At 36.1% G+C, this 15,748-nt stretch overlaps 1 protein-coding gene across 7 annotated transcripts in view; it reads left to right on the forward strand.

The window, feature by feature from the left end:
- The window catches only part of LOC106867322 (cilia- and flagella-associated protein 65), a 1,093,663-nt gene that overhangs the window by 50,971 nt on the left and 1,026,944 nt on the right, over nucleotides 1-15,748 (forward strand). For 3 of the 7 annotated variants that reach the window (XR_016243317.1, XM_089358287.1, XM_089358291.1), the window contains exon 2: nucleotides 5,364-5,423. The exons of the other annotated variants lie outside the window; for them this stretch is intronic. Coding sequence is in view for 2 of the 3 variants with exons in the window: in XM_089358287.1 (XP_089214413.1) it covers nucleotides 5,394-5,423 (30 nt within the window). In the remaining variant the exon portion in view is untranslated. The remainder of the gene's footprint in view (nucleotides 1-5,363; nucleotides 5,424-15,748) is intronic. 7 annotated transcript variants of the gene reach the window in all.

Genomic DNA, 15,748 nt, shown 5'->3' on the forward strand with positions numbered 1-15,748 from the left:
CTATCACAATTTAAACACGGCTGTTCTGTAGGAACCAACATTACTGCTTATATATATATATATATATATATATATATATATATATATATATATACATACACACAAACATGTATATACACACACACATGTATATACACTATGTACTGAAATAATATAATGAAATAAATATCGAGCCACCTGTTGTTGAATGCAGATATAGCACAAGTCTGGATAATACTAAAACAGTTGGCAAACTATGAACCACTTGACAATAGAAAGCTATTAACAGCAACAAATACAACAATAGCTACATCTTTCTCTTTCTGTATGTTTGTATGTATGTCGCTTTTATTTTCTAATTATTATAAATCTTTCACTGAAGAACGAGCCAGTTTCCAACAAAGATACAAGGCTCCATCCTTGGGATGTAGTTAACACAGACAAATCCATATTTGTAACTTGAGAAAAGTCTTGCATATTTTTACTGTTCCACTCGCAGATTGCACTTGTAATGTGCCAATTAGCTGATCAGTTTCTCTTTGTGCAAATCCCAGTTTATCCAGATTCTCTTTTAAGCATTTACTAACAAAATCTAGTACTCCAATGATTGTATGTATGTATGTATGTATGTATGTATATCATCATCATCGTCATCATCGTCATCGTCATCATCGTAGCTGTCATCATCATCATCATCATCATCATCATCATTCAGTGTCTGTTTTCCATGCTGGTATGTTTTGCATGGTTTGACAGCAGATTGCCAACCAGAGAGCTGCACTAGGCTCCAGTTGTCTGCTTCAGAATGCTTTCTACGGCTGGATGCCATTCCTAAGTACCAACCACTTTACAGAGTGTACTGGGTGCTTTTCACTTGGCACCAACACGGGTACTTTTCACATGGCACCAGTGAAGGTGCTTCTTACATGGCACCAGCACAAGTGCTTTTTATACACACACACACACACACACACACACACACACACACACACACTCATTGATATATGTGTGTGAACAGGTGTGAATATGTGTGTACATAGATCTAGAGAAGGCATTTGATAGGGCTCCAAGGAAGGTGATTGAGTGGGCACTGAGGAAGAGAGGTGTACCAGTGGTTGGCACCCGTGCCAGTGGAGCGCATACAGCACCATCCGAGCATGATTATTGCCAGAGCAGCTGTCTGGCTTCCATGCCAGTGGCATGTAAAAAGCAGCATTTGAGCGTGATTGTTACCAGCGTTGCCTTACTGGCATGTGAAAAAACATTCAAGTGAGGTCGTTGCCAGTGCTGCTGGACTGGCTCCTGTGCAAGTGGCACGTAAAATACACCATCTGAGCATGGACGTTGCCAGTACTGCCTGACTGGCCCTCATGCCAGTGGCACGTAAAAGCACATACTACACTCTCGGAGTGTTTGGCGTTAGGAAGGGCATCCAGCTGTAGAAACTCTGTCAGATCAGATTGGAGCCTGGTGCAGCCATCTGGTTCGCCAGTCCTCAGCCAAATTGTCCAACCCATGCTAGCATGGAAAGCGGACGTTAAATGATGAAGATGATGATGATGAGTGATGAATTTGTATGGAGGGGTAAAGACAAGATTTAGAGTTAGATCAGAGCTGTTGGAAGAGTTTGCGGTGAAAGTTGGCATGCATCAGGGATGTGTGTTGTCACCATTGTTGTTTGCAATAGTGGTTGATGTGGTGATGGAGAGTGCAAGAGAGGGACTGCTAATGGAGATACGGTATGCAGATGACCATGTTCTGATGACTAGGACAATGGAGGGATTGAGGGAGAAGTTTTGGAAATGGAAGGAGGCGTATGAAAGCAAGGGTTTCAAGGTAAACCTCGGGAAGACAAAGGGGATGGTGAAAGGGGGGGGATGGAGAAGTATTAGTTATTAAGGTAGATCCATGTGGTGTATGTAGGAGGAGTGTAATGACAAATGTGGTGTTGTGTACAAAACGCGGGAAATGGATTCATGGTAGATGTATGAAAATGAAGAAGGTGACCCCAAGGATGGCAAGAGATTTTATTTGTGGAAGATGTGAGAAAGGAGCTGGAGGGCTGGCAGAACCAGAAGAAACACTATGTGATAAAGTGGAAACGGTGAGAGGGTTTTGTTATTTGGGAGACGGGGTGGATGTAAGTGGTGGACGTGAAGCAGCTGTGACAGCAAGAGTGAGACTTGGCTGAGTGGAGTTCAGGGAATGTGGAGTGTTGTTATATGGGTGAAGGTTCTCATTGAAGATGAAAGGAAGGGTCTATAGGAGTTGCATGAGAGCTGCAGTACTGTATGGGTGGATGAAGTGCGGTGGTATGGATATGTGTTGAGGAGGGATGTGGATCATGTTCTGAGGAGAGTGCTTGGATTTAAAGTGAATGAACTGTGAAAGCGAGGTTGACCAAAGAAAATGTGGTGGGGACAAGTGGAAGAGGAGATTGGGATGGTTGGCTTGAGGAGGGAAGATGCCCAAAACCAGGTGAGATGGTGAGATAGTGTGAGAGCTGTTGCTGTAAGAGTGACGTAGATCCAGCCAGCCTCGTTAACAGAGACAAACCCAGATTTAAAATATTGGAATTTGATAGAACAAAAACCAATATAATATTAACAAAGCTATCACACACACAGAGACAGACAGACAGAAACATGCATGTATGCACAGGGTTTATATCATAAATGCTAAAGAATGTAAAAGTACACTATTTTTTACACTTTAAGAAACTAGCCTGGAGCGCAGTGTGAATGTCCGAAAAACACATCATTGATAAGGTCACAGGCTGTGATAAAAGGACTTCGATAATTAATTAATTGATAAATAACTACAACTACTGCATAATTTTTATTGGTCAAATGACCTTTCCAAAGAACAATTTCATGTGTGATATCTGTGTGTGTATTCCATATAACTGGTTAGCATGTTTCTCCTCTTAGAAGAATGTTAAATGTGATGCAATTTCTACAAATTGAGGAAAGTTCAACATGATCAGTTCTTATTGGTAATGGCAATTCTACCAGTAATGATGTTTAAACTTATCACCCTCCTAACTGGGTAATCTGTGATGTGCCTTGTGGAATCAGTGTTTCAAAGATATGTTCCATTTTGTGGGAGAGGTGAGAGCTTCAGCTTCTAAGTGGGGGACTTGGTTGTGATCTGATGCAGCTTGGCATAAAAGTTGCCTTTATTATATTGGTAGAGTTACGGAGGGAGAAGCTGCAAAAGTATCTTTGGCAGCTAGGAGGTAAACGGAATGGGAAATTATTGTCTTTTGTCAATGAGTTGTGCAGTTACATTTGATGGCGATTGTACTAACACAAACCATGCTGGTTGTACGACTACATGACTATGTTAGTGCTGCAGATTTGATGGAAAGATTTTAAATGAATTAAGCTTCAAGTAAAGATACAGTTAAATTAAAAATCTTATCTTGTTTCTACCAAAAATTGTAATCCTATAAATTCCACTCAACATATGTTGTTTTAATCCTAATTTACTCAAACACAACTGCTACAGTCACAGATTTAGCACATAACAATAGGAAGAGACAAATAAGGAGAGAGAGAGAGAGAGAGAGAGAGAGAGAGAGAGAGAGAGAGAGAGAGAGAGAGTGGGGTACAGAGAGTAGAGGATTGATCTGAAACATACTTACAGTATTATTGGATCAATGTTTAACAGAGGTTTCCAATAAATTAAATTTCAAATAAAGATTTGAAATTTTAATATATTTTGGATAGAAATAATATTAAATTATAGATGTGTGTATAATATATGCATAATATATTTTGGAAGAATAATTTTTTTTAATACGTTTGGCCTGGGGGTAGGAGTTATCCCAGAGTTCTTTGTAGACCTCCCTAAGACCAGTGAGATTGATGCAGTCATTAACATTTCACTCAAATTGTTCCAAAGCATGCACAGGGAAGGAATTCCAGAGGGGTGACATTCTGCAGAAGAATAACATTCTCGATATAGTGGTTGGTGTAGGTCTATAGTGTGTGTGTGTGGGGGGGAGGGGGGAATGGACACCTGCATTTGGTAAGATTTCTCCTGGATTGAAACTACAATCTTAAGATCACAAGTGTAATGCCCTAACCACTAAGCCACGCACCTCCGTACACACACACACACACACACACACACACACACACACATGCAAACATGGTTATTGTGATGATGATGATGATGACGATGACGATGACGATGACGCTCATCATCATCCTCCTCCTCATCATCATCATCATTGTCATCATCATCTTGGTAATGCGATAATCTGTTATAACCTTGAAACTTATCATTCATTGGATTTAATACAGAATCTAGTAAATAATTGTCTGTTGAACAAATTTATTCTCTTGAATTTGTTTATTGTTTGTTGAAAATGCAAGGAAATTTTCTATTAAAAAAGGAAAGACATTGAGTTTTATGAGATTACAATAGAGACTGTTGAACTGGTGACGGCTGTTTCATTCTCTTAGCGTTTTAAGCCATGGCACTGAAAGGTTTCACAGTTGGAAACTAGGAAGACCTCACTTGAAGTGAGTTATGAAACATGCACAAACACACACACACACACACACACACACAAACACACACACACACACACTAACAACTTTATGTTTATATTATTTAAATTTATTTAGGCGGTGGTGAGCTGGCAGAATCGTCAGCATGCTGGGCAAAATGCTTAGTGGCATTTTGTCTGTCTGCATATTCTGAGTTCAAATTCCACTGAGGTCAACTTTGCCTTTCATCCTTTCGGGGTTCGATAAATTAAGTACCAGTTGAACATTGGGGCCAATGAAATTGACTAGCACCCTCCCCCAAAATTCCTGGCCTTGTGCCAAAATTTGAAACTTATATTATTTAAATTTATAAAGTTATAATGCCCAAGTGTATGGATAATATTCCATGATAGATCATCTGTGCACAGCTGATGCGTATATGTGTATATATATATATATATATATATATACATGCATGCATACATACATACATACATACATACATACCTATATATACATACATACATATATCTATATGTATACATATGTGTGCTTGTGTGTGTGTGTGTGTGTGTGTGTACATGTATGTATGTGCTCTTGCGCATCTATTGTATGTACACATGGATAAGAAGCGGTAAAGGTTGATGACTTTGATTCTCTGATGTCATTGGTCGATGAACTTTTTGACATGTTCCTTTTAACTGAGAAAATATCTGCGAAGGCTTTATGACTTTTTAATTATAACTTATGGCATCGCTATGTCTATTGATTCATAGATTATTCCCAGATATTCAATGTCATTGTTAAACCATAACCTAACTTAGATAAGTGAATTTAGATTGTATATTTATATGATCTCTTCGTTTTCTATTTGCCTGTTTTCAGCCACACATTCTAATTATTTTATATATTCCAATGCAAGCCTTAAAGGGGTCACTAGTCCAGGTAATGTTTGCCTTATCTTACCTGTTTAAAATCTTTCCTGTTTTAAAATTTACCTTATGATATCTTATGTAATGTATCTTATCATGTAATCTTTTATCACTGCACTAAATAAATAAAATTCTACTGAAACAGTTGTAAATTTTAAGTCCCATTTGTGTTTATTTTATATATATATTCTTTTATCCTTTTATTCTTTTACTTGTTTCAGTCATTTGATTGCAGCCATGCTGGAGCACTGCCTTTTAGTTGAACAAATCGACCCCAGGACTTATTCTTTGTAAGCCTAGTACTCAACCTATCGGTCTCTTTTCCCAATATGTTTATGTCCCTAAGTTACAGGGACATAAACACACCAACATTGGTTGTGAAGCAATAGTGTGGGTCAAACACAGACACACAAATACAGACACACACACACACACACATACAACAGGCTTCTTTCAGTTTCCATCTACTAAATTCACTCACAAGGCTTTGGTTGGACTGAGGCTATAGTTGAAGACACTTGATACCACGAAGTGGGACTGAACCTAGGACCATGTGGTTGGTAAGCAAGCTACTTACCACACAGCCATGCCTACACTTATATATATATATATATATATATATATATATATATATATATATGAGAAAATTAGATTAGGTATGAGTATACATACATAAGTATGTATATATATGTGTGTGTGTATGTGTGTGTGCATGTATATATATATACATATATATATACATATATATATATATACATATACATATATATATATATAAATATATACATATATATATACATACACATATATACATATTTATATATACATACATGAATAGATATATGTGTGCGTTTATATACATATGTATATATATATATATATATATATATGTGTGAGCCTGGTGTTGCCATCCGGTTTCACCAGTCCTCAGTCAAATCGTCCAACCCATGCTAGCATGGAAAGCGGACGTTAAACGATGATGATGATGATGATGATGATGATATACACACATGTATGAGTATATAAATATGCATATAATTCAGCATTAAAATTGTTTCGACATATCTTGATTAAGAAGACAATGAAATCACTCGAAAACAATAAAAAGTAAAAATTAAAAAATAAAAACTATAATAAAAACAGAAAAGATCCCCCCACTTCCGTAAACTCTAAATACAAAAACAAAATAACAATCTCCAGATAATATTCTCATGAAAATTGGTATTGTTACATTTCTTTTAGTTTCCTTCGTATCTTCCATTCTGTTGCATTGTGTTTCTGTTTCCGTGAAATGAATTGAAATATAATGTTGATTTATTGTGATTGTCAGATAAGAAGATGAACCTGTCATCTGAAATGTATATAGATTCTGTACTTCACTGACGACTGATTATAGACTAACTAATTGAGTGGATGTGATTTGTTTGCCTGGTTTTTAGCTTATTTTATTGTGTTGCTGGTTTCAAGAGGGGTGAGATGAGCAAAGAGGGAAATATTACTACTACTACTACTACTACTACTACTACTACTACTACTACTACTGCTGCTGCTGCTACTGCCACTGCTGCTGATAATTAAAATAATGGTTTCAAATTTTGCCACAACAGCAGCTATTTTGGGTAAGCAGAGGAGTCGATTGTATTGACTCCAGTGTTCAACTGATACTTTATTTATCGACCCTGAAAAGAGGAAATGCAAAGTCAACCTTGGCAGAATTTGAACTCAGAGCATCAAGGTGGATGAAATGCTGCTAAGCATTTTGCCCAGCATGCTAACAATTCTGTCCGCTCGGTGCTTTTTATGATAAAGATAATAATAATAATAATAATAATAATAATAATAATAATAATAATAATAATAATAATAAATGAATATATTTGTAAAATAAAATTTAAAAAAAAAAAAAATGAAAATTTTATTATAATTTAACTTTACTTAAAAAAAATAAAAATTCAAACAGTACACCAAATCACTTGTCCAATGGTTATAATGGAAGCACGCCTGTCAGGAATCTGTCAGCCTGACGATGAAAAATTTTCAAATGGCAGAATATCTTCCCTGAATACGAACCTGGAAGGTCACTTAGACGGGATTTGTCCCAAATTAAGCCTCCAAAGTTCACCACCACAACGACCACAAAATCAAAAATGTAAAAGAATTAAATGGAACCAGGAAGAATATAAAGAAGTAATATACGCTTATTACTTTGCATTAAGTAGGCCAACCCAAGAGAAACACACTGCAAACTCCTACAGAATTTGGAGGAGCCGGAATCCAGCTAGCAGACCAAAGTGCAAAAAATCATGCTAACTGGAACGACTCATGTACTGAGAAGAGCATTATCGCTGTGAAAACAACATCCATTCATGATTTTTTTTAAATTTTTTTTTTTTTAAATACATGGTTTACCTGTGAATTTGCGTGTGTAAACTGGGATTGCATACAACGAGTTTCTCTGCCCTAGGTGTACGGAAAACACTCGGCGAGAAATGGAAGAAAATTTGAAGAAAGAAGGAAAAAAAAAACAACATAATAATAATAATCCTTTTTACTATAGACACAAGGCATGAAATTTGGGGGAGCGGGTTAGTGGATTACCTCAATTCCAGTACTCAACTGGTGCTTAATGAAATGCTGTTAAACAGTGCAAAACAAGTGCTTATTTTATCGACCCCAAAAAGATGAAAGGTAAAGTTGACCTCAACAGAATTTGAACTCAGAACGTGAAAACAGATGAAATGCCTCCAAACATTTTTGTTAACATACTAACTATTCTGCCTGGTTTCTGCCTTAAAAATAATAATAATAATAATAATAATAATGATAATAATAATAATCCTTTCTTCTGGAAGCACAAATTTGGGGGAAGGGATTTAGTCAATTACATCGACCCCAGTGTGTAACCAGCACTATAATAATAATAATAATAACAATAACAATGATGATGATGATGATAACAATAAGTAATGTGGGAGCACCATAGCCATGTGTTGAGAGGAATTCTTTGGAGTTTGAATAACTCACCTCTGGAAATGTAAGTGTTTCATTCAACATCTATAAATGACCCATATTCAGGGAATTTTTAAACAGGATGGGCTACTCAACCTGAAGAAAATTCTAGCTGGGCCCCACCTGTAAATCATGTGTTGTTTATCTTGATATGAGATCACCATGTTGCGCACATGTGGTTGTGATGCATGTGCCTGGTGTACCCTTATCAGACGGGTAGTCATGAAGGGTATACTGGGCTTCATATATTTGTACCCCAGTGTCACTTTGATGGCATGCACTGCTCTCTCATTCAATAATAACAATGATAATAATAATAATAAGAGTACTCAGAGAGCGCAAACCTCCACCAAGACAACACCAACATCCTCTCAACAATTAGCCAGAGATGATTTTTAAAATGAGAATATCTGAAATAAACTCAACTGCTTTCACAAACAAGAATACTAAAATGAACCCAAATGCTCTCAAAAATTATGTGAAAAAAATGGAAAAATAATGCAGAATCCTTGTCTGGTACCAGATCGATACCAAAATCTAATCAGTTTGTGTCAGTTATGAAGCCAAACATCTGAATCCATCCAGTGGTTCTTGAGATATCTTGTCCATGGACAAACAAACAAACAAACAGGACTGAAAACAAAACTCAGCCTTTGCTAAAGCAGAGGTAATAATGGTTTCAAATTTTGGCCCAAGTCAGCAATTTCAGGGGAGGGGTTATATTAATTACATCAGTCCCAGTGTTCAACTGGTACTTTTTATTGACCCTGATAGGTTCAAAGGCAAAGCTGACCTCGGTGGAATCTGAACTCAGAATGTAATGCCACTAAGCATTTTGCTTGGCATGCTAACATTTCTGTTTGCTTATTGCCTTCCTACTAATAACTATAATGATACTAACAGTAATAATAATAATAATAATAATAATAATAATAATAATAATAATAATAATAACACTAATAACAATAATAATAATGATAACAACAATAATAATAATGATAAAAACTAATAATGATAATAATGAAAAAGTGCTGTCAAAGTGTCTCAAATTTGAAATATTAAATAAATAATTACATAAATAAATAAAAAAGTTTAATAAATGAAAATTGGATAAACAAAAGTTATATAAAAATTAAACATGAGTTTAAATTAAATAAATAAAAATGAAGTATATGGAAAATCTAATAAGTGAGAATTAAATAGATACTCATCAGTTAAATTGAATAAACAGGAATTAAATAAAAAAATTAAATAAAAATAAAAACTATATAAAAAAAAATCGATTGATTAAACAATAAATAAATGAAAGTGGAAGGGAGCATAGAAAGATAAATAAATAGAAAATAAATATCTAAAAATTTAATAATCAAAAATTAAATAAATAGAATTTAAATAAATATTAAAAAATTAATAAATAAAAATTTTATGTGCAGATTTAATCCTGACAATTTGATTTCTATATCATCCTCTTTATTTTAATTTTTAATCTAGTACTTTGTTAGATTGGCAAAGAAAAGGACCATATATATATATATATATATATATATATATATATATATATATATATATATATATATATATATATATATATATATTCGTTACATAACTAATGTTGTGGTTGTTTAACACCAGGTCAACTTTAATTAAGCTGTTCTATGATCAAAGATGTTCAGATCCAATCACTCTGTCATTTGTTATGTCTCTGGAGCCGTATTATTTTTGATGACACCATTCTTTTTTTCTTTTTTGCTGCTCTTGTTTTTGTGGCAATAGGGTATAATTTGAGTGACTTTAACAGCTCTTTCTAGCAGGTCAAGCAATCAATCTGAAAGCATCCCCCTCCTTAGTTCTTAGACTCAATCATCATAATAATCATCATCACCATTGAAGACATCACACTGTGTCCAATGTTGTGGTGTTGTAGATTGAAAATATTGTATAGCAGGGATTTGTACTGTTTGTCAAATCACAGCAAGGACCTCAGACAGACAGTACTTTATGCAGTATATATGTAGATCCAGGTAAAGTTAATTAATGCAATATACCAAGATTAGAGGGTATTTCCAAAGTATTCAGTTATTTCTTCAGGTTGGGTAGTATTGAATCTAATGCTCCATTGACAACAGAGACAACCTTTATGTTTGACTCTCACAACAGCCACATCTGGGCAATCTCAATTTTCAAGTCTCCATATTTGTCAACCGTTTCTCTTTCTTTCATGACAATATATTGATCCCCTGCCACTTCCATGTCAATTATTAGGCACTCTTGCTTGTCCTTTTTAAAGGCTACTATATCTGGCCTTCAATGCTCTAACACCTTCTCTGTCTGGCAGTCAAAATACTGGAGGATCTTTGCCTTCCTGTTTTTGGCCACTACCTTTTCTGGTATATGATCGTACCGAGTGCTCATTATTTCATATCCTTACTTTGAACACAATAGTCAGTGAAAGTTTAAGGCTCCTTTGTCATGTCTGTACTTGCACCCTTCCTTTGCAAGACTTTCACAAGTTCTAACAATGTGCCACAGTTTTGACCTTCTTCCCACACATTCTGCAAAGGTTCATTGTACTTGTGTGGTGTATATCTCTTTTCACTGAGTTGGTATTCAATGCCTGGTCCTAGGCAGCAATGATAAGGCTTTCAGTCCTCTTTTTAAAGTCACCTTTGCTGAGCCACATCCACGATGCTTCCTGGTCTTTCAATTGTTAGTTTCATGTGCCACTGATCATGTAATTCTGTGTTATTCATTAGCACTCTCAACTTCATAGTAAATCTTTCAACATTAGCAGATCTTGTTTACTGTTTACCAAATACTCTGTCAAGTTGCTTCTTTCACTTTTCATGCACTCCATACACTATCAGATCACATCAACCTTTACTCTACTTCATGTACAGCTTGTGAACATTTGCCTTTGGATGATGACCATGCGTTGTCATCATCTTTTGGGTAGTGAGATTGAGTTGGTCAAAAAGTGTATTTTTTCTTTATGTACATACGTTTTATCTTTTTAATTCATGTTTTATTTCCTTAAACCATTGGTTTCAAATTCCGGCACAAAGGCAGCAATTTCAGGGAGGAGTTAGTCAATTACATTGACCATACTTTTCAATTTATACTCTGAAAGGATGAACGTCAAAGCTGACCTTGGTGGAATTTGAACTCACAACTTAAAAAACAGATGAAATGCCACTAAGCATTTTGTTTGGCATGCTAATGATTTTTCCAGCTCACTGCATTATATCTGTCAAACGTATTTAAACAAAGTAAATAAGGAATACCTTCTAAGTTCATTTGATTATATCTAAAAGTACAGTTTTGAATAAATGGCAGGATTTCAAAGGAATTTTAAAAAATGCTTTGCTTGTGTTTGATATACTAACATAAGGTTTTCTAATATGTTGACTTATACATTTGAGTTTCTACGGGTCCTTCTAGATGCTATCATTACCCTTCCCAATCTTCTGTCTATCTTTTTTTATATTTCTCTTCTTGTAACTTGAAGATATGCTCTGACACCTCGTCATCATTGCCTTTTTCTCTCCTTTCAGATGGGGCAGACATTTAGCTCCTCTATGATTAGGCACTTGTTCCTCTCCCACTATCTTACTTTTTCATGTCAACACATAGGATAAAGCTACCTCCCACTCTATTACAACTTCCACCTCATGCAATACATCACTGAGAAAGTGGATGAAGAACCTGGAACAAGCAGGGCCCTGATCAATTTAAATCAGTCTGAAGCTTTCGGTAGGATTGACCTTCTATACTTGGTGGCAGTCCTCAAGGCAGCCAGTTTTTGGTCTGCATTCAGGGGCGGGATTGCTGCAATGCATGACAACATCTGTTCAGTGATCAGAGTGAACAGTCACCTCTCAGAACCATTCCACATTATGCACTTGGTCTGTAAATTTGTCAATTATAAAATTTATACAATATTCGTATGCCTATTTGTGACATAGGTTGTGTTGCCACTATGACTCAGAACAGTTAGACTCAAGCAGAAAATTGCCATTTGAATGTATCACCCCCTTGAGACCCAGTTACACTGAAGCTGAAAAATATAGAATACTTCATAAGTATTATAAACGTCCTAAATTCAGTGGCGGCGTTAATGAAGATGTAATGCATTTATTTAATGTGCTAAACTTACCTTTATTAATGAATATTGATTTACACAGATATAAGAGTTAGAGCTTGTAATCCACTTGTGAACCTTTTTCTTTGGGAATTTTTGCCCACCGCACTAAAAGTTTCCCCAACCCTGGTCTACATGGTGTCAGCTCAGTCTTCCAACCATCCATATTGTTTACTAGAAACTGTTAAACATTAGCTGCAAGACTAAACATTTCAAAATATTCCACTATGCAACTATTTGGCACCATGTCATAAGCCCTGTGGTAAGTGATCCAGTCCATGGCAAGGCTTTTGTGTCTCCTTTTACAATCTTTAAGGATTACCTTATCAATCAACAATTCATCCTTAGTCCCCCTGCCTCTTCTCCCAAATCCCTACTACTTTACAGGTAGTGTCACTTCCAGATATCCATACATTGTATCAGCAATGACATCTGTCATTAGCTTCTACATAAGGGGTGGAGAGGCAAGAGATAGGTCTAAAGTTGTCAACAGCATTTCCTTTGCTGGGTTCCTTTAAACATAAGATTGTTCTTCCAAAGACTGGCCATTCTGGCAACCACTCTTCTCCATTCTGGCAACCTCTCTTATCCATTCAAGATCTTATTCAGTTTGCTCAGTAATTCTACCATGAAGGGCCCTCAACTTTTTCAACCAAAATCCTTGCACTCCATCTCTGCTGGGAGCTTTCCAACTTGGTATCCTTCTACCCTGGACAGTTCCCGTATCAGACGTTATCATTAATTCTTCCTGGTGATCGTCCCAAATGTTGTTGTTTTTCTTCTCATGCTAGTCAGCCACTCCACACTTCTACTATTATTATTGTCAGACAGGCTTGTCTGAGGTGCTTGCGGAGCAATGAGACCAATCTGCATGCACTCGTTGAGTGTGAGGGCCTTGGTGACTTGTGGAGTTATGTTGAAAAACTGCTGTCGTGTGTGGGATGAATTCGTCTGTCAGCCAAGTCCATGTTGATCATTTCCCTGCTGCCCTCCTTCAATCAGGTAAAGCAAAGTAGTTTTCTTTTTTTTTTACCTGGCAGCTGTGACAAAAGAGGTTGTCTGGTGGATGAGGCTGAAAGGAATGAGGACAGAAACATTCTTCTTTGGTAAAGCCCTCACCAAGGTTTTCAAGAAAGTGAGGGTGGTGAGGGAAGTGCTGTCCTCGAGTGAATTTATCAAAATGTGGGTGAAAGGTGTGAAAATGACAAGAGTGGATGGTACCACTTTAAGTGTAGACCTGTGAGTCAGAGGAAAGAAGTTGGAGAGGGCACTTGTGCTTGGTAGTCAGGGAGATCTTAGATGGAGGGGTTTCTTGATTATCCCTAGAGGTCCTCCTGTATCAGGAGGACCCCATCATTATCGCATATTTTTTTGTTAGTGTCATACACTATATATACTTCACTTTTTTAAATGAATACCGTATATATACTTTTCCTTCTTTTTTCTTTTCGTTTTTATCATTCCATTATATATAAACCACCACACTTTATGTCTGTGTCTGTATTGCCCCCCCCCCCCCCGCCCCCTCATCATTCAGCCTTGTGGCAAATAAAAGAAATCATGATGATGATGATGATGATCATCATCATCATCATCATTATTATTATTATCATTATTATTATTGTTATTATTATTATTATTTTTATCATCATCATCATCAACATCATCATTATTATTATTATCATTATTATTATTGTTATTATTATTATTATTTTTATCATCATCATCATCATCATCATCATCATTATTATTATATTTCGGAAATGGTGCGGAGATAACAACAACAACAACAACAATGGCAACGTTTATTCTGATAGGTTTGAACTTGTCAGATATAACAATGTTAAAAGTTAAAAGTCTATCATGTTTGAAATATTAAATAAATATAAATTAAATACACAAAATTAAGCCTGACATTTTGATTTCAATATCATATTTTCTTTTATGATCTGCGGCTTTATTAAACTGTCAGAGAAGAAACAAAATATTTAATATATTTTTGATGCCGCTTAGCTGAGAGTAACTAGATTCAGCTACAAGTGGCAGATTGTGCAACTTTTCAAGATTATATGATACTCTTTTAAAGAGGCTCCCTGACACTTTAAAAGAGTAAGTTTTAAATTTACAACTCCTGTGGAATATCGTATAAAGTTATCAACTAGATAAATTATATCTGACATACAAGCAATCTTAATGTATGTATGTATGTATGTCTCTATGTATGTATGTATGTGTGTATGTATGTATGTGTGTGTGTATGTATGTGTGTGTGTGTGTGTGTGTGTGTGTGTGTGTGTGCATGTACATAGGTAGGTATGTATGTATGTATGTATAAAAAGGGTAAAGTCCCCTTTCTGTCACAAATGACTATAACATTACACCTACAGGAAATAAAGTTCAGTTGGACTCACTTCGATCAGATCAATTGTAGATGAGAGTTGCTTCTGATAGGACCTGATAGAAAGTGTGCTCAAGGACCCTGCCTCTCCAATCCTCCCCAAATGTTCTATGGCTAGAGGTCCTTCCAGTCCTCATCTTTCACCTGTTTCCAGACCCTATGGTCAGATATGTGTTTCAAGGATGATTGGAAACGAACAACATTGATTGTATGATGACATTGCTCATTTCCCAACACCATATGTACACCCAGCCCACCCCCACATATATTTTATTTGTATATGTTAACACTGTGGCTGTGGAAAAGACCCGTCCTCCACAGCCAAAGTGTCAAAGACATATTCTCTGATGAAGTAGACTGGCCTGCAAAAGTCCTGTGCCCATGCCAAATAAAGAAACACTTGTACTGATACCATGAAAAAAGCACCTGTGCTGGTGCCATATAATGGCACATTAAAAGCATTCAACACACACTGTAAAGTAACTGGTTGTAGAAACCAAGCCAAATCGGACTTGGACCTGGTGCAACTTGCCAGCTTGCTAGCTTTGGTGAAACAGATGTTAAAGGATGCTGATGATGATGTATGTGTGCATGTGTGTATATGTACATACATGCATGCATACATACAGACATACATACATACATACATACATACATACATATGTGTGTGTGCATACATATATGATATATACAGGTTTGGCCGTGAGGTAAGAAGCTTGCTTCCCTACCACATGGTTTCCAGGGTCAGTCCTGCTGCGTAATAGCTTATGCAAGTGTCTTTTACCATTGCCTT

Source organism: Octopus bimaculoides, chromosome 10 (genome assembly GCF_046866305.1).
Source record: "Octopus bimaculoides isolate indiv1 chromosome 10, ASM4686630v1, whole genome shotgun sequence".
Lineage (NCBI taxonomy): Eukaryota > Metazoa > Mollusca > Cephalopoda > Octopoda > Octopodidae > Octopus > Octopus bimaculoides.